The following is a 21,194-nucleotide window of genomic DNA, read 5'->3' on the forward strand; positions in this document are numbered from 1 at the left end:
TTCAGTTTGTGTCACCTGAGTTGATCACATGTGAAGTCAGTGATGGAGGCAGCAGTGGATCAACAGCTCCTGTGTGCCATGGTGTAAAATTGCTGATTTTCTCTATGGACTTTGGTGCAGGAGAATGAGCAGTTTTCAAACTTGGGTTTCCAGTCAGAGAAGGCTGTCCAGTAGTGAGATAAAGCAGCCAAAATATTTGTAAACTCCCATTTAGTAGTTCATATACGTCTGTCACCACGGAGAGAAAACAAGCCTCCATGTCTGAAGTTTGTATAGTCTCTTTACATAAATACTGTAGTGCTTTCAATCTAATCTAATAACATCTTATATATTATGGGAAGTGGAAAAGCCTACTGATAAGAAACATAATAAAAAATATGATTTAACTGTAAAAGCACTAGATAAAAAAACAACAAAATCAGAAAGTTCCTATAGAAGCAAAAAACAAAACAAACAAACAAACAAACCCAGAAACAAAAGCAAAAGCAATAGGGCAGGAAAAACAGGCAACCCAATGTTTTACACAGTTCAATCCAGGCTGGCAGGTTTAACAATGTTCCTCACTCCTCTGATTGATTTTCCTTTTCACACTCGCTGCATCTTCAATCAACCAGTTTAGAAGCCCAGGAGGTGTGTGTCAAGCTAACCCAAACCCATAATCAGCCAGCGAGAGGGCCCCCATCAACAAAGTCACATCGCAATCCTTCAAGAAAGACCCTGAGCACAGATGATTGAGGATAATTTGTTGTTGGCCTTGATGTCAATGACTTGTCAAGGATGTGAAATGTTAAAGACAGCAGTCAAACTGAAAGTTAACCAGGAAACATTTCACCACTTCTGTTCTGTGGATTTCTCAGCCCTCACACGCGGCGCTTTCAAGCCCAAATGGACAACTTCTTTCACTTCCACTTGCCAATATGATGTTTAGAGTGACTGCGCAATGAAATGGTGATGTGACAAAATGACACCATCCATGTTTATATTAGTCCCCTCTCAGCCTTGCTTTCACTATCTTTTTTCTCTTGGCCACCGTGACGCATGTTCTCCTGGAAATATTACAGCATACGGGTAATGTGTCACCCTGCATCCAAAACTCTGCATCCATCAAAAGTAATAATTCAGATTCCAATTGCATAGGCTGGGTGAAAAGATGCATAATGAATGAGGAAAACATCTCAAATGAAATCCCTTAACAAAAATCAAGTTGCCTTTAGCTGTCACTCAACAGAGACTGGACGGATTAGGTTACGATGCTATGAATACATTAATACACGTGTACATTGTTAGCCTAGGTGCTGGTTTCTATGTGAGAACATGGAGAATGTGGAAAATACTGGGTCTGCTCACAGGCAGCTTGTTTTTCTGAGCGCAGGATGAACATACCTACACTTTTGTAACGCGGCATGCACTTTGCAGCGTGTCCTTTGAAACAGAGGCCAAAGAAGAAGGTCAAACTGTTCTTTGTATACTCAGGAAGAAACATCAGGCAGACAAAGCTTCTGAATCGGTGAAAGACAGGATTAACTGAGACACAGCAGGTGTCTTGCTTTTTCATGGAAAATCCATGGAAAAAATGGAGCTGGTAACGAAGTGTTTATGTTTCTATTTGTAATTTTAATTGTTTTAACATGTTATTTCATTGAGCCTGCAGCAATTTCATTCATCTCAGCAGCCTCTAGGTTTTCACTGCTCGGTAACGAGGGACTGAATGAATGGCCCCTCTATGGTCTCAAGGTTTCAGCTCATGTCAGAGCCCATTTATTACGATAGGGTCCACAAGTGAACTACTAGGGACACTAAGGTTGTCTGTTTTAAATATAACACAAGTTTTAAATATGTTGGACAAACCTGACAACAATGGCCATAACAGATAATGGCTAAGAGTCCTAAGTATTTCCTTCGATATCATGCTGCACTGGTATATTACGTGTCCGAGGCAGGGCACACAGTTCCACATGGGTGGAGTGGGAGGAGTGGGAGGTTGCATTAAAGACTGTGTTGCATCTTTAATTTATTTGCAGCCAACGGCACAACAATAACACATATATCGTATTCTGGCAGTCCATTAAAATAAGGGTCCTCCCTCACCCATTTCCCAGTACACAAATGCTGCCTCACACTGCTGCAACTGGCAAACACACTGACGCCACCGCCCCGGCCTCCACCTTCTAAATCAGAGTCTGACAGCAGCTGACAGCATGCAGTTTTACCAATCCAAGGAGCATCTAAAGAGAGGAGTCATCAACACCAAGTCCAACTTATTTTCCATTAGCTGTAATAAATGGTTTGGTAAATGATTAGTTCCCGATTGAAGTAGTATGAGTGACAGTGGAGTGGAAGCCATGTCCCGCGTTTACAAAACTATTTATCAGATCAATGTAGGATTTAGCCTTTTTGGCTATTTCACCTTCTCTCCAGTCTTATTATCAATGTGCCATCATTTGAGACAAGAAAATTGTCTCATCCACCCATAGAGTTCATACTAGGTCTTTCCTTTTTTTTTTTTTTTACAAAGACATCATCACAGCACTGAACTATTTTGAGCATCAGTCTCTTGACAGCTCTGTGGGAGTCCTGCAACAATGTAAGGAGACTCCTTGTGCTTTCCATATCAGAAAGGCAAACGCTAGAGCATTGTAGACTGAGAGGGGAATCTTTTCTCAAGTTCTTCCATGATGGAGTTCATGTTTGGGTTTGGCTGAATCGGTAAAGGTGGTGGAGGTGGAGGAGGAGGAGGAGGAGGAGGAAGAGGAGTGGATTCTCCGCCTGTTCCTTCTCTGTCTCCTTCTTCTCCTCCACCTGCTGATACATCCACAGAGGCGAGGGAATCAAGAGATTCCACAGAGGCCTGGCTCTTCATGATCTTTTTGAGAGGGATCTGTTTCTGATCTATCTGGCTGAACATGTTGGCCACGGACTTCTCAATTTCTGCAATGTTTTGGATATTCTTCAAGATTCCTTTCAGCTCTTTTCGTTGAGGTTCAGGGTCCACTGGGAGCGGCGGCGGGGGTGGCCGGAGGGACACGGGCCGCAGAGCGGGTGCCTCAGAGAGCGACGGGAGGATAAAGGTGGATGGGCGCAGGAGGGAAGGAGACAAAGCAGCGGGAAGGGGTGGAGGTGTTGGAGGTGGTGGAGGTGGTAGGGGAGGAGGTGGCGGCGGCTGCTGCTTTTCAACATGGTTAGAATAAGATGAAGCAGAAGGGAGAAGGGGGGGTAGGGTGGTGCGGTGGAGGAGATGAAGGAGGTAGAGGTGCAGAGGTGGGAGGTGGTGGAGGTGGTTGGGATGGAGGAGGAGGTGGTGGTGGAGTTGAAGGAGGATCAGGGATAATCTCTAAATGGACCTGGAATGAGTCTTCTCCACTTTGATATGCGATTAAATTCTCCCCAAAGCGCCGCAGCACGGGGGGAGTCGGCTTGTGACTTGGCGGAGGGGTTCCTGCTTCACTATGGGTGACAATGATACTCGGCATTGAGATATGTTTGTGGTGCTGAGGAGACTCTGGGAAAACAGAAAGTAGAAGATCAGGTGACAAAGATCCTCTTGAATCTCTGTTTTGCCTTTGTCGCATTTCCTGGAGCGCCTGTTGCTCAAACTGTCTGGCTTGTTCTTTAACTGTCAACTTTGGTTCCAGACTTGGGCTCCCCATTAGGTCTGAGTCCAACCCATGATCAAATCCTGAATCCAGACCGGCATCTTTACTCTCCTTGAAGTCAGCCTTGAGAAGCTCCAGGTCCCACTGCACAGGATCCATGACCACTCGGCGTCTTAAATCCTCATACATGTCTCTTCGATGTAATCTTGATGGGAGAGTCCAGCTGTGTCCACCTCCGGATCCCCATCCGCTGTCACTGCCACTGAATCCACCGAAACCTACATCACCCGCAGTGGAGCTAAACCTCAGCCAAGCTTCTCGAAGGCCTTTCCTTGAAAGAGAGGAATTCCTGAGAAGGTCTTGTCTTCTCTGGCTTCTTCCAAGAGGTTCTGGACTACTCAAAGTCCCATCCTCATGGTAGATGGGATTTTTGATTGTCAGGGGGTTTTCGTCAGAGAGGAAAGTGATGTTTGACTCAGACTTGGGCAGGTTGTTGAGAACCCCGCCATTAGCAACACACTGCTGATGGGCAGCTATTGCACGTGTGGCAAAATCCGAGATCAGACGTTGGTGATCACTTTCATCCAAACTGCTGCCACTTCCACCACCACAACTGTGGATTGACCGGCTGGTACATGGATAAAAGAAAAAAAAATGAAAAAAGGAAGAAATAATGAAAAAAGAAAAAGGATATAATGCAGAAGAGGGTATAATGAGTCAAAAGGAACTTAAATGAAAAGGAAGAGAGAGATGGGCACTGAACGGAATTTAAATGAAACAACTAATGCACAGAACGATATGCAATGTCTCTAAAAGGGAAGTTACACAAAGACATGTACAATAATAAAGATGACTTGGAGCAAAGGTGCATTTGTATTTGCTGTAGGCTGATGAAGACAATGAGGAAGACTCCGCATTAAAGCTGCTGCTAGTGAAATCCATTAGGTACAATCTGTGTTAAAGATCCAGTGCTTCGGCAGGCTTTATTTCACAGGCTTAGAAATAGAATACCCATAGGAATGTTAATGTGAGTGAATACTTATTTCAAATTAAATATGTTTTTACAGTAAGCCTTTTGTATGAGCTTTGGGCAGAGCCTTGCTTTACAGAGGCCACCATCTTGTGCTGCTATGTCTCTAAGGCAGCCAGGACGGACAAACCAGCCAGAGCGTTCATATTTTGAGCTCTGAAGTAAAAGCTTACTTAACAAAGAAATATTAAATACTTTCTCTGTAATTCCCAGAAGAAGGAATGAGTAGAAGGGTCCTCCATTTCATCCAATCTGCAGTCCATAGATGCCACTAGCTCTAACACACTGGACCTTCATATAACTCCAGATTCTGACAGCTATCACTAATCTAGAGTGTTTGCTCAGGGACACGGCTCCCTCAGGAAGCTCTGACAGTAAATCTAGGACAAACTTTTATAGCATCCCATATTTTTTAAACAATCAGAAGCCAGAACACTGCAAAAAGTAGTGCTCGGGAGGTTAGGCTGTTTGTCAGTAAATAAATGTCCCGCCTCACTTGCAAGTTAGCCAAGGGATCACATAATTGACAGCAGCTTTATTGGATGAATGAGGAAGGAAATTGGAGAAAATGAATGAGGGATCTCAGAAGATGTCTAAATATTTTATTTCTGTGCTTTCTGTTTTTACTAAAGGGACACACGGCGGAGGGCTTAAACATGGTAGAAACACAAAGGAATACTAACAGAGTGAACAGTATGAATTCTAAAAGGGCTTCACTACAAATACAACGCACTATGACTACAAACAGCGCCAGATCAGCTGCGGCAGTGAGAGAAAACCGTGTGCCATGAAGTTCAGAGAGGACCGTTCTACTGAACATGGATTATATCATGACCCTTGGTACTCCATGGCTCCTCTTATGCTCAGACAACAAATGCAGCTTTGCCAGCATCATCGTTCAACTTTGATCTGCCAAGGGAAACCATCAACTGCCAGTGACAAATCAAGCATCTATGATCTACGAGTACAACTTACCCTACACTTACAACAAACACGAGACACTGAGCGACAAACACGGACGTAAACACAAAACTAAAGCATGGATACGATCACAGCAGGGCCTAATACAGTAGAAACAGAGTTCGGCATCCTATACTCACTTTTGTCTGTCAGTCAGAGATGGAGGAGGACGGATGAGAGCAACAGGAGATGGACACCAGTCAACATCACAACAGGAAAAGTGGAGTGATGAAATGACAACAAAGAATGATGTAACATTTTCAAAGGTGTTAAAAAGGACAGTTTGTACAGCAGCCTTTCCTTAGAATGCACATATGGTAGTCATGACAACAGTGTCCCTCATCTCAGGAGTTTGAAGACAAGAAAGAGCCAAAACCACAGTGTGTGCCGGCACTTGACTACGTGAAACTATCAAAATGACACACAGCACAAATCTGACTTATGGGCACTTTTGTTTTTAACAGAGCATGAAGGCGTTGTATGTTATTGCTCAATTTCAGTGAAATAAACGTAAGTGTTTAAAAAATGTGGGTCACAACTCAACGATTCAGGATAAATGTGGGTCTCAAGGCCGGGGAACCACGGACGTACACAGCATAGTGACAAATCAGAAATAAATGGTATTGGAACGCTGCAAAAAATGTGTTGCATTTCAGGGATGGTTTGTTGTGCACTGTAGTGCAGTTTGCCCTGTTTTATTTTTATGCTTGGCAGTCCCCTTACTCCATCACAACCACCAAAAGGGGGTAATTTTGGCATTGGATGAGGGAATCAACAAATGCATCTTTCATGAGTTTTTTTTATTTATTTATTTTTTTTTCTAAGTCTGGGAATAGCACTGGCAACTTTACAGTCATAATATAATTACCTAGCCCTATGGCTGGTATTAGTCTCACTCTCTAATTTGGCTCACATGTTACACGATGTGTAACAAACTATGTTTCTGGAAAAACCCATAATACGAAATAACAACATAAGCAGGGTGTAAAAGTTAAAGCCTTTTATAGTACAAGGTATGTGTGGGTGAATGAAAGAAACAATATACAATGGAGAAAAAAAAAGTACATCTAAAGGGAGAGGTGTATAAAGTACTAAACCAGTACATATTTTGTTACTTTGAGTATGTCTCCACTAGAAACTAGTACCAGGAAGTGGAGACCTTACCAGGATCTATGTGCGTTATCGCTGCAGGAACCAGGAAATGACTGATAGTACTAAGTGTGTCCTGCTGGAGGGGGTTGTACTGTGTCAAAGTTCAGGAACCATCAAGGTGGAGCCTGCAGCACTGACAATATCAGGTTTGCTCCGGTGTCTCAGCTACAGTAATTGTACATTAGCGCCACTTTGTGGTCTGTAGTGGAACAGTTTGTTTTGACTGTGGGCTCTTCAAACGTCATCATCATGCCAATTTGCCTATAATCTCCCCACAGTGGAAATGCAGACCTGCAGAACCCTTTTGACTCCTGGAAAAAAGTACTTGAACTTAAAGTTGATGGTAAAAGAAAAAAGTTACTAGAAAATGTGGCTATACTATACAAAGTGTTTGGTGTGCTGCCTGTATGGAGAGAGAGATAAACCCACTGTTTTACCTTGAAAATGGCTAATCGTTACATAGTTACTCTTGATGACGACTCAAAGTTCTATACACATTAAAGTTTTGCAACTGACACAAACACACACACAAACTTGGTTCATCTATACATGTTGTACTTTTGCTTTCATACACCAATCACACCCATCCACAAATTGCTAGCAAATCTGCCAGGAGCAGTTTGAGATCAAAGGTCTGTGTAAAAATGTGTTCCATCTAATGGTGAGACTGCAGAATTGTAACAAACAGAGGACTCCTCCAGTCACCCACCTCCCCTCACCATGCGCATCAGGAACTATTGTGGCCTTGGCAGACCAGAAAGGATTTGTGTAGTGAGCTTCTATTTCAAAAGGCAAAATGCACACACACAAGTCCCTTCCTTTATGAAAGTTAAGGAACCAAATTAGTATATACACTTAAATACAAACATCTATTCAATCTTGGCTGATAAACCCTCATAAATGGTGGAATAGTGGAAATTAATTTCTCCCCAGGTACAATAAAGTCTCGGTGTCAGGTCTCATGCGCGTCATAGAACATGATGATTTTCATGTAGATTTTCATTTCTTATTGGATTAGAGAGACCAGATCAGCAATTTGGGGTATAATTCCAAAAAAGCTGTCTGACAGCCTGGTTAACTGCAGAAAATACCGTTATTTATATTGCATTAAACACTATTTTATTTATGTTATTTGAGTGGCACAAGTAACACACTGTATAACACAATAACTCAACATCACCTAATATGCTGCTAATAACAAGTTGAGGACACTTAATTTTTCATAGGTAATTGAAAACTGGCATTAAAAACCCAAATCAGTCAAGAGAACAGCCAAAGGTAATTAAAAATAGAACCAATGTCCTTAAAATCAGTCGACTGAGCAGTTTGTGAATGGTCCTTAATTATGAATGTGCAAACTTTTGCACTTTTGCCAGGTTTTATGTCCTTTGGGGACGAGTTGGTCGCTGCAACTCCGCGGCAGTGCACGCAAACATATACGAGTGTTACTAAAAAAACAAATGTACGTGTCCCAAATTCAAAAGACCCTCCCTGCCATGATTTAACATGCTCCACAGCTTATCAGTCGAATTAATTATTGCCCAGGGTGGTCTTTAAAAATTACAGGCTGCATTTATTTCAATTACCTCAAATCCAAATCCATTTCTGCACACATTTTTCAGAGGATAATCTGGGCTACATACACGTACTCACACACACAAGAGACTCTTACACAGTTGGAAATCACATGTTGTCCTTTAGAGATAGTTCCCACCATCTCTCATATTAATCGCTCCTATGTTAAAGCGAGTGAGGAGGCATATCAAGGACGGACAGGGAACTAGTGATGCGTGCACTGCTGATAAGAGTTCTTCTCAACTTCCTCTCAACACTCCATTGAAGAATTGTAAATCCACTATCTGTGCGTGGCCTTGAGCTGAAGATACTTAATAGTAAATTAAAGACACTTGTTGAAACAAACGGACACAAATCAAAGCGGGAGGAACATTTTAAACACAGCATCATGGAGGAGCCGTGGAAACAGGGAAGCTGCGGTTGAGCTGTAAAGGGAATATGAATAAACAGCACGATGACGGGAAACTTTTTAAGGCACCATACGTTTGAGCAATACTATCCTTCAGTGCTGATACGGCAGGGGGTGGAGGACAGAATTATAATTAGTTTAAATAATTATTCCATAATCACCAAAAACCTCATGTGTATTGCTTTCATCTGCTGGCCGTGGTCCACGCGTCCTGAATTATTAATGCGAGCATTTGAAAAACACACATTATTCAGAAGAATCATAGTGTATTTTTGGGAAGTTTACCGAAGTGAATTGCTTGGAGGAAATCACTGAAGGTTATCTGTTTCAATAAAATGTGTCTCAGACGTATGTTTTTCTTGAGATTACAGTTATTATGGTATTACTGAAAGCCGCCAATCAAGGGGAAAGTGCACTTGAGAGACTGCACTCTCAGTAAATATTGTTTTGTGGATAAATCCCTGACCTTCATTTATCTTTTGTATAGAGAAGACGTTGGTATGTGTTTTACCAGGGAGACGGGGGGGAGAAGAAAATAACATTCTTGGGATGATCTTCAGTTGTTGGTACATTCAAACGCTTGAGCTTACAGATGAAGTGTATTGTGGGTGGTTCAGTTTGATGTATTGTTTTGTGTTTCCATTACAAATAGTACCAAAATAACCGGCTCTAACAGTTCCATCTTTGGTACCAGAGTACGTTGTCGTCTAACCGGTGTGACATCACGCCACCGAGCACAGCTCACACCCCGCCTACCAGGTAAAGTTACTGTTCTCAGTCAAAATGCAAGCCTGGCCCAGGCCTTTACCATTCCAAACTGTGCCGCACTGTTCCAAATCCCACCACACCACGATGGAAACATGGCAAAAGTGCATCCATCAATGGCAGACATCTCATCACCCTCACTTTAGCAGCATTAGCAACTCTTGCGGAGACAAAATGATGTTTTTAATGAATCTGATTAGCTGTGTCTGTACGTTTCAGCGAGAGAGAGGACTGAATCAAAGCCCTACTCACACTGCTGTAACATGAATAAGAAACCTCTTCTGACAATCTGTTGATATTGTGGTGGTGGCTATTAATTATTAAGTAAATGTTTGAGCAATGACAAGAATAAGAAAATGCTGTGAAACAAATTCATTCTTGGGACACCTGGCGCTCATGCATGCTCAGGAAAATGGCCACATGGGTTATCAAACCACCTCTAAATGTGATTTTCGGATCTGATCAGGGGTCACAGTCTAAACAGGGTCTAATTGGATAAGACAGACTATTTGTGTATAAGTCTCTTCATGGGCACTGCTTCATTTTTGCATTGGTGAGTTTGTGAGTTAAGAGGATTTTGATGTGAACCTGATGCTTTAGATTGAGTTTATTATTGTGCTTAGTGGTTATGTCTGTAGTGCACTATGCATCATTTACTGTATATGTGTAATATTGATGTACGTTGCTATGAATTTATAAACTTCATACATAAACTTCATGTACGCCGTGGCCCTGACTGCATGTGAACACAGCATGAGAGCAGGAAATGCCAGTTTCACACTTCACTTACATGGCGTTGTCACCCAGCTCTTCGTACAGGTTGTTGGCTGCGCCTCCCCCAGGTTTGCCTGTCGGCAGTGCCATCTGGATGCGGGCTGTTTTGGCACATTCTGCCTGGCGTCTGGGCACAGCAGTGAGGAAAACACAGGGTTGGACATCAAAAGTTAGAGGAAAATCACATGTGTTAAAACAGTCATTATAAGGGCAGAAGGACATAGAGGTTTTTTGCAAACTGTTCTCAGGTGTCAGGTTTCAAGGCAACCACCCATACCTTCTACTAAATCTATGGACTTTAAACAACCCCTGATGAGTCCTTTGGTCACGATTGGAATGTTTCATCATGTGCACTTGGGAAAATTCGGAACTAATTTCCCTCTTAAAGCTCAAGTCACTAATAGGCAGGCCGTGGTCCGGATATGAACCCAGACGCTGTCCAATCTGGACCCAAACCTATTACAGTACATCACTGATAATTGCCACATTTTGACTGAGTATTTGTATTTTAACTGCTCTATGACACATAAAGTTAAAATGGTCTGTAATTGCGTAGCACATTTCTAGTCTTCAAAACTGCTTCACACTACAGTGTTGGCCATTCACTCATTCATACAACACATTTATGTGAAGTGTGTTTTCACATATCGCTCATACCCATTCACACACTGTTGAGTGTCTTGCCCAAGGACAACAAGAGGTGAATTGCATGTATTCATTCATCGTATGCCGCTTTATCCTCCATATGAGGGGGGGCGCGGGGCTGCTAATGCTAATCCCAGCTGACATACAGTAGGGCAGATGGACAAACTGGACATGTCCATCCATCGCAAGGCCATACAGAAACGAACCATTCACTCTCACATCCATGCCTACGGTTGGACCGGGTCGCAAACCAGGGTCTTTTTGCTGCAAAGGCAACAGTGCTAACCACTACAGCAACCGTGTGGCCCCGGACCAAGTACATGCACTGTAAAGAAAACACATGGTGAAGATTAACAGGAGTTTGCATGATCTCTGCCTATGCCTGTCGCTTTTCTCTGGGTTCTCCAGTTCTCCTCCCTCAATCCAATAACGTGCAGAGGTTAACTCAGGGGTGTCAAACTCATTTTTGTTCAGGGGCCACATACAGGACAATTTGATCTCAAGTGGGCCGGACCAGTAAAAATAGTAAAATAATAGCATAATAACAGCATAATAACTTATGAACAACAACTCCTTGCTTTTTTTTCCCTTTGTTTTACATTTAATGAAGGATATTTTTTACAAAACAAGACATTTCTTGAGAAATATAAGTGCAATTTCAACAATATCGTGCCTAAATGTACTATTTACATATCACACTGGATCTAAAAAGTCACAGGTATCTGGAGGAGAAAAATATTGTATTTGACGTTACGTTTAGATTGTAATCGTAGTGTGAAATTTTAAAAAAATTCATCCTGTGGGCCGGATTGGACCCTCTGGCGGGCCGGATCTGGCCCCCGGGCCGTATGTCTGACACCCTGGGTTAACTGGACACTCTAAATTGCCCAGATGTGTGAATGTGAGAGTGAATGGTTGTCCGTCTTTGTGCGTTCGCCCTGTGATGGGCGCACCCGTCCTTTTCACCCTGTGTCAGCTGGGATTGGAGGATAAAGCAGTGGACAATGAACGAATGACAAGACACTCCAGAGTTCATGTTGGAACACCGCTATAGTTCAGTTTTTCAGAACCACTTAACATTAAATGATAACAAGTATTAAAGCATGAACAGCAAATTTATGGGCTATTGCTTTCAATTTTGGGATGGCATGGGGGTCGACAAAGGGCCACTGAAGATGTGCACACACACACACACACACACACACACACACACACACACTGATAAACTTGGCATTGGCCTCGGACATTTACTGTTTCCACGTTTGTCAGGATTCATTTGTTTGATTGTCTGCTGTCCTCTCTGTCCCACTGTCCTCCCTGAGCTCGTTTTATTGTACAATGAAAGTCACAAGATTAATCAGAGTGAGAGACATTTAAAACAGTCACGCCATTAATATTTCAGCGTGGGGAAATGAAAGTGGTACTCACTCTTTGAATCTGGTGGTAAACGGCAGGTGCAGCAGATGTGGAGCAGAAAGAGAGAGACGAGAAAAACATTACTAATTATTTGATCCATAAATCACGCTGAAGGGCTTCTTAGACGGGCTTATTTATTTTTACTTCAAAAGCAAAAGCAGACAACAGGTCTTCATTACAGCCATTTAACAAATGTTGTCTCAACTGTACTGGTGATGATTACGATGTGGATAATTCTTATATAGACCCATTTCCCCCCTTTTGTGTTCATCTTTCTCAGCAGAATATGAAACTAATGCACTGATCCAATTTCCCAATTTGTTTGCGTGTGTTCGGGAGCCGTATGAAATCAAAAGCCATGGTTTGCGACAGGAGAGGATTAGAAGTGGCAACGTGGAACAGGCTGCCGCGCAGAATCGTCTAAGGACGTGACTATCTCAGGTGATAACACGATTAATAATGTTAAATGTTCATCTTGTGGGAGACGCTGTCAGGCCAAATGTCTGTTTTGATCTTCCTATTTGAAGTCAAACCAGACACGTTTTAAAATACCAGAGTTTTTAACATTAACTGACAGAAATCGAATATATCTGTACTGCTTCTAATTATTGATTGATAACGAAGTTTGACGTGCAGAACCACTGATCCACTTGCACGACAGCTGCAGAAAAATAAACATCAAATACAGAGAACAAACACAGTTTACAACACACTTGATCTGGGATTGCGCTCCATGTTTATGTAAAAGAGTGCTTCAGTCTGATCCTTGATTAAATCACGGAACCATATATCCATGATTTGATTGATAGTAACAGTTTATATTCTCTGTTCAGGACATGAGTGGAGTTGGTGTAACAGTGGTAGACTAAATAATTCATATAGTTCCTCTTTGAACAGATTTTTAAATGTAGTGTAGTGTAAGTATGATTCTATTAGTCTATAATTGCTTTAAAATATACCTAGAAAGACTTTTATATGTACCCATGGGTTCTACCACAGCCTGAGTGGACCAAACCAGCTGCTGTGTGTTGTGGAAACTGACTCCTGCACTGTGGACCTTCAAGGAGCCAAATCCACACTTCAGTACAGCAGCAACAACCTGATATTGAAGTCAAAAGTTTCACTTTCAACATATTTATTTGTTTGGTCAAACCAAAACCATAAGCACATCATGATGAATATTAGATGCTGGAGAATATAAAATCAATTGCTGTGCTGCAGTGCTGCAATATAACAGATTAAATATGAACTACGGTGTTTACACATTTACTCACCTCATTGATGGGATGCTGAGTTTTGTGAAAGACTGTCACTTTTCTAACATTTGTACTTTGAGCTGATCAATCAAGCGTGTTGCCCTAAAAATTACATTTTTCATTTTTTGGGGCAGAAATCAGGACGATAACTGTTTCCTGGTTATGAAGGGTTAGGCACACAAACCCCCCCCACTGTGAAGGTCTGTTGCTTGATGAACTCCATAAAAACTTGGCAGAATGCCCTGTGTGTTCCCAGCTGTCAATCACATTTCATATCTTCTATTTTACTCTAAGTGGCAACATACTTAACAAAAATTAAAACTAGCTTCTAAAACCATTACATGTTCAGGTGTAAAAGTACACTCATTTTACCATAGAATTCCTTCACTTCATTTTTCAGACGGGGAAACTACGTCCACGTGGTTTCATGCAAGCACCAACTCTTGCTCATCGTCCTGGTGAGAAATGACCTCAATTTCTAGTGAATTACTACTACTCTATCGATGACTCGTCAAAACAAACGTGAGAAAATCAATTTCATGAAATAAATAAATGGAGATTTGTTGCTAGGAATGCATTTTTTGGATCCATAAGTATGCAGTGCCCTTTTGAGTGGTTATCACTGTTAAAGGTAGAGTGTGTAGAATTTTAGCTGAATATCCCTCACTGTATCATTCCCTTACAAGTGTGTTGCAGAACCTACGTAGCCTTCAGTTTGTATCAAAACTCAAAAGATGTTAAGTTTGTCTATTGTGGGCTATTGTAAAAACACGGTGGTCCAAAATGGCGGTCTCTATAGAGCTGACCCTGCTCCTGATAGAAATAAAAAAACTCATTCTGGGGTAATGAAAAAGAACCAAGTCATGCAATGAGGTGATAGCACATAAATAATTAAGTAGAATTATTCTATCTTCAAGTTAGAAGATAGAGAATAACACTGGCCCTTTAATGTTTGTTAAAGAAGAGTACAGAACATCGGCAGTCTAAGCTGCCACTTTTAGTACAAAAATAAAAAAAATAGTATACATAACCTCTACTTACTGTTTGTAGGTGATGATAACGATCAGTATTGCAGGGACGCAGAAGACAATGATGATGACGGCCAGAGCCAACAGCGCCCCCTCCGTGTAGCCTACAGCCTGCACCGCTTTCTTCACGCTCGTCACCACTTCCGGAGTTCGGATCTCCAGGATCCGTCCCCCGGGAGGAAGGAATGGCTGGAACTCCTTGTTGATGTCCAGGAGTTTACCATCGAGAAACCTACGGAAGAGGACAAACAAGCTGCGTCAACATGCGACCCGTCGACTGCAGCGTCAAGCGAGAGGTAATATCAGCACGATAAATGCAACGACTTTGTGCCACAGATACGTGACAATGTGTTCAGTCAAGATTATACACGTTACACTTTAAAATCCATTAAATAGTTTTCATTGTATTCCAAACTCGTTCCCTCTGAGGATTAACATAATATTAAAGTTTAATTATTACACCTTTTTACTTGTTATATTATATGGGCAAGTACTTTCCCACCTCATCTATAAAATCTGTTGCTACATCAGGGGAGCCCATGGAGAAGAGGAAAGGAATCGGGCTTGTAATCGGAGGGTTGCCATTTCAAATGCCAGGACGGGTCAATTCCCACTGCTCCTGTGTCCAGCGTGTGTGTGTGTGTGGTCACTACTGGTGTGTTATAAGGATGGGTTGAATTCACTATTATTAAATGGTTTGTTGTTGCAAAAATAACACATTCTAATTGAAAAAGGGAACGATAAATGAAGAACTTTTCCTTCTAAATTGCAGTTGTTGACCATTTTCGATCATAGCTGTACATTTGGACCAGTTTGGTTGAGTTTTCGACATTCTTTTTTTAGCATAATGCACAAGTACATTATCATACAACTTGACAGACCACAAATCATCGTTTTCCTCAAATCAAAACATGCTGTCGTCAGTTTGTCTTTTCAATCAAATAGTGTGAAGTTCACTTGTGGAATAAAAATTGTGCTTTTAAGAGATTACTACGAAAACTAAATAATATTCGACTCTTTAAAATATTTGATTTAGTGCAACAGTGATCACTACTTCACCAAACTATGGTTCATATTTCAACACAGAGAATGCTCCTGCTTTTTTTTTTTTTAACTTTATTTAAACCCCTAATTATTTTGCCATCCATTCTTTTTAACATTTAAACAGATGTTAACTTTGAGTTTAGAGGTATTAACCACACTTCTATATTGTACATGTTAATACTGCTGTATTTTACTTGTGAAAAAAAGCATTTACTTAATTACAGTGTAATTTAGCTTAGATGCAGCTCCACTCTGTAATATAAAGCTTTTGGGGAGCTGCCATTTTACTTTAAAGGTTTTTTTTTTATTTTATTCTTACTTGTAGAGCTCCTGTCTGGCTACAGCTCGATTTGTCAGGGGGTCAATAGCATAAATCATGACGTCTGACTTGGTGTAGTCGTCCTGCTCCGTTCCGTCACCATGGCGATGGGGGCCGATGGTTTCCACGACAACCTCTGCTCCTGGTATCTGCTCCTGAACGTAACGCTCCAAAATGCTGAGGATTGGAGGGAGTTGGAGTCGTGGGATTACAACATTATCACTCACGTGACACAAGCATGAATTTAGACACATGGGAAGCCTGTCACCTGCGCACAATCATGTGAAGAAATATAAATGTTTGTCACTTGTATAGGTCCGTGCATGTGTGTGTGTGTAGGAGAGACTTATATATCATTATTATTATCACATTATACTGTATGTGTGGGGCAACGCAGCATCCTGACTGAGCCGCAGTACAATGTTAGTGTCTGCTGCCTGTGCACATGACAGTCGTAAATGAATAATGCATTTCATATTTAATATTTATACTATGTGTTTCTTCAAAATGAATGAAAACACATCTGGCAGACTGTGGAGGGAGATAACTTGATTTAAGCAAATGCACCAAGGAGTGAGTTAGAGCAACTCTGGCGCACTCTCTTCTCCGTCTCCAACCAGTGAAGGCCGACAGTGTATAGAGCAAGATGAGTTTTTCACCTCCTGCATATTGACTCACTCTTCTGTGACATTATTTGAGGTATTTTAATAAAAGTATAGAGCATTTTTATTCGATAAGGGGGTGACTGTTGGTGGCAGGTCTGTCAACACATTTTATAGAAAGCAGATGGTGGTTTGGTTAAAGGAATACTTTTTTTCTTCCTCTGTAGTTAATTGAGGTAGTGACATTTAGTGATTTTTCTATGGACTTTGGTGTGGGAGTACGACGGAATATTGTCATATATTGAGACTTTATTCTCGTAATGTTAGGTCTTTATTCTTGAAAGTTTACGACTATTCTCATAATGTCACAACTTTATTCTTGAAAGCTTACGACTATTCTCATAATGTTACGACTTTATTCTCGAAAGATTACAACTTTATTCTTGTAATGTATTACGACTTTTTAAATATTACAAGTTTATTTTCATAATATTACAATTTCATTCTTCAAAGATTATAACTCTTTTTAATAAAATGACGACTTAATTCTCGAAAGATTACGACTATTCTCATAATATTCTGACTTCATTCTCGTAATATAACGACTTTATTCTCATAATATTATGACCTCATTCTCGTAATATAACGACTTTATTCTCATAATATTATGACTTTATTATTGTAATATAACAACTTTATTATTGTAATATAACGACTTTATTCTCATAATATTACAACTTTATTCTCATAATATTACAACTTTATTCTCATAATATTATGACTTTGTTCGCAAAAGATTTTAGTAGTAGGGGATTTAATGGTATAAATAATATGGAGAGATCAAGTGACAAAACATAGACATAGAGTGTACAAATTGGTGAGCCTTTTGGTAAGTGGCTTAAATCGAACTTCCCATGTAATTGCAGGAGGCACCCACACCACATCACAGGCCGTCTGGTATCAGTCAGGCATCAGTCCCTCGTACAATCACACTTCTGAAACCCTGATCTAACCATTTAACATCTGTGCACCGGAAAAACTCAATTTTAAGGGAAAAATGACTGATAGATAAGGGATGATGGAGGATTTCTTAACACTTTTATCACTCAAAGTTAAATGGTTCAGGCACCTTCAGTGCAATGAAGATTTATACACTATTTGAACAGGGGAAAAATAGGTAGAATCACCAATAAGAGTACTGTATCTTACCTGAGGAGCTTTTCTTTGTTTTTCTCCACATAAGTTGGCGGGACATTTGATACGACCACTTGCATATCCAGCTGGTTCACAACAGACACCTATGCACCAGAAACACTAGAATTAGCACTCAGTGGTTGTATATGTCTTAATATAATGTTACTACAATTATTTCAGGAAAAATCCGTCCATTCATTTCAGGAAAATGTGTAACTATCAGATTACATGACCTTTAAGAAAGTGATAAATTAGGAATTACAGGCAACAGAATATTCAGCACACACCACTATCTCTGCTTTACTGCTGTGTCCTTGACCGTAGTTGTCCGTAGCGACCACCTCGAACTTGAAATACGACCTCCGCATGTTGCGGTACATGATTGCCGTCTTCACGACACCGCTGTACGGTTCAATGACGAAGCCGTCTTTGCTGCTTTTCGTGTCTTTACCAGCCTGAGGGGCGATGATGAGCCGGTAGACCATTGAACTGTAGTTGCCGGTGTCTTTGTCCAGAGCCTGGGAAATGGGGCAAATTAAGACTCCTGCATGATCATCATCATCATCATAATAACCAAAAAATGTTAGCCTTATGCAAGCAGTTCATTTCAGTGGAAAGTGAAGGGTGTACTTTCTCTCAAAGCAAGAATGTTTTTTGTGGTACTCCACAAGGCAGTAGTCTGGGCCCTCTTTTATTTCCCAGCTTTAGAATTAGATTTCGAGTTACTTTTGTTTGCACACACCAATTACTGATGAAATTGACCCCTAAATTTAACCTGTCCTTTTTACACATGTGGTAAACACACACAAACTGAGTTCAGGAGCAGTGGGCAGCACTTATCTGTACCTGGGGAGAAATAGCCCTTGATCTGTCCTGGGATTTAAACCGGTAACCCTACGGTAACAAGCCCAATACCCTTTCACTTGGCCATGGGCTGCCCTTTACAAATGATTTGCCCAATGTATTAAGAAATTCAAATATGCTACCTATACATACGATTCATGTTCAGTACTATGACAACATATATGTGTAAGGGTTAGGATGACTGTTTTTCTTTTTTTAAAAGCTAATTAGTGGGTGGAATCCCTATGTAATGGGAATCTCAATAGACAATGATATAATAATAACAAATATATATGAGTCATTGCTAATTTGATAACAATAAGCCTGTGATTTGTGGATTTGTGATTATCACTATTTTGCCTTCACCTTATCGTCATAGACTTGATATTTCAGCAGCTGACCAAGACAGAGCACAACCTCATACTGAATATGGATGAGTCCTTGGCTGACATATTGTATTGCTCACCACTAAAAGTGACATAATGTGTCATAAAAGATTGTTTTGATTGCTGCATTGATGTAGTACTCTTAATGAGCAGCAGGGGGTAAAGTGGTGCTTTGAGTTGTCTGATAGTTTATTCACCCTAACTACCATGTCTCTCTCACTTCTGCAAATATTGCAAATGCAAACCCTCATATTCCAGACACACACACTCCAAACCAGGTAATTCAGACTACTGACCTCTAAGACACAAACCACATGCAAGGAATAAACAAGGGAAAGGGATAAGAAAATAGAAGCGGCGAATAAACTACTAAGGAAATAAAAAGGCAAAGGAAAGAAGAAGGGGGGAAAAGAAAAGACAGAATAATAACTGCACAAGATGCAGAGGTACCATTTGGCTTAACTTAAACGTAAAAAAAAACATCAGTATTATGCACTAATACCTGTTTTAATGGACACAGGCGATGAAACCAGGCCTGAAAAATTTCAACAGCGCATCCAAGATAAAACTAAATACAGTTTAATAGAGCAAAAATATGTACTGAAGGATTTCAAGGAATATGGATTTTTTTGGTGGTTGTGTGAGGTTGTGGCACAAAGAACCAGCCTGAGACATTGTTGCTTTCAGTGCAACATGGCTGCCAGCAGGACTCAAGATTTCAGCTACTTAATAAGAGCCTCACCTAATAAAACATCTCATTCTTAGACATTTCTGACTAGAAACTAAAGATTGACAACTGCTCACTCGCCTGCACCAAATCCAATAGAGAAATGCAGCATGTTAGCTTGCAGGATCATAGGAGATGCTGGTGTCCTGCGGGTTTCCAAACACCAAATCACAAAACAACACATTTCAACTTAGTGGTGGAGGCAGCAACTCATGTGCGCCATAGTCTAAAATGACGGATTTTTATCTATGGACTTTGGTGAAGGCAGTGAATTAGAGTTCTCAACAGGCCGGGCCAGGCCAACAAACCTGACCGGACCCGTGGTCTCGGGCTGGGTTCGGGCCTAAAAAATGTGCAAATGAGGCGGGTCGGGCCTCGGGCTTCCTTTTTCTGCTCATGAAACACATTTCTTGCAGGTTGTAAATGATATGTTGTTTGTTGTGAATCGCTATTCACGTGTGGTGAAGAGTAAATCTGGCTGCTTGATGGAGAGGGGCAGACCAGACGCTGCTGCGCGCGTAACCCCCGACACTTTGGGCACATTAGTGTCCTTTCTGGAGCCCTTTTATGATGCTGAGCGTGAACAGGAGGGGGACACATATCCCACTCTGCATCTTGCGCTGCTATGGGCAGAACGACTCTGACATCGCTGCCAGCGAAATGCCAACGATACTGCACAGAGCGCAGCCGTGCGTCAAAGGCATGTGCACCGGTCTCCACAAAGCCGCAACATTCATGTGGGGGTGGAGTGGCTCAGTGGTTAAGACCGGTACCCTGTGTGCAAAAGACATCATGGTCGCAAGTTCAACTCCACCCCTGGCTGAATGTACTCAATTTCCTTGTAAGTCGCTTTGGATAAAAGCATCTGCTAAATGAATGTAATGTAATTTAACCAGTTGCGGATGCTGCCCGCTGACCAAAGGGAAAATGTACAACAGTATGTGAAGTCCTGCCTGTTATCTCCACGGAAGGCGGTAACGGAGCCCCGGATGACGCGAGCCAGGAGATGGGTGCTGCGTCAACAGCAGCAGCAGCAGCAGTAGCAGAGTGGGGGAGACAGAATCAGACGTGGGGGGATTTCGGGTTGAGGCAGTACCTCAAACAACCACATTTCAAAGAGCTTGAACTATCCCTTTAAACTGAGAATGAAACGAGCATGCAAACAAACATGTCAAGGGCTTTTGAAGCCCATCTAATTGAGCATTTAGGGCACATTCTGAGCGAGAACAAACACCATGGAGAAGAAAATATGACTCCCCTGCATGCCCGAGCCTCATTCAAAAGCATTTTCACATAATGACCGAATCACTTGGCTAGAAAGGCCGTGTCAAGCGACACTGTGTGAAAATAATGAAACCGCCTTATTGTGTCCAAGAAACTGCGGTAGGGAGCGACACAGGGAAAAATGTTGATGGCTCAACTTTTGCTGCAGTGCAGGACACTCTCTGATAACCAGTGCATACATATTACAATAGT

At 41.4% G+C, this 21,194-nt stretch overlaps 1 protein-coding gene across 1 annotated transcript in view; it reads right to left on the bottom strand.

The window, feature by feature from the left end:
* Positions 1 to 21,194, bottom strand: part of LOC122759230 (protocadherin-15-like) — a 226,307-nt gene that overhangs the window by 25,853 nt on the left and 179,260 nt on the right. The window contains exons 30-35 of the mRNA XM_044013918.1: positions 18,050 to 18,280; positions 17,778 to 17,866; positions 15,967 to 16,143; positions 14,617 to 14,835; positions 12,332 to 12,340; positions 10,275 to 10,385 (exon numbers count right to left, since the gene is read on the bottom strand). Coding sequence (XP_043869853.1) covers positions 10,275 to 10,385; positions 12,332 to 12,340; positions 14,617 to 14,835; positions 15,967 to 16,143; positions 17,778 to 17,866; positions 18,050 to 18,280 — 836 coding nt within the window. The remainder of the gene's footprint in view (positions 1 to 10,274; positions 10,386 to 12,331; positions 12,341 to 14,616; positions 14,836 to 15,966; positions 16,144 to 17,777; positions 17,867 to 18,049; positions 18,281 to 21,194) is intronic.

Source organism: Solea senegalensis, linkage group LG18, assembly GCF_019176455.1.
Source record: "Solea senegalensis isolate Sse05_10M linkage group LG18, IFAPA_SoseM_1, whole genome shotgun sequence".
Taxonomy (NCBI): Eukaryota; Metazoa; Chordata; class Actinopteri; order Pleuronectiformes; family Soleidae; genus Solea; species Solea senegalensis.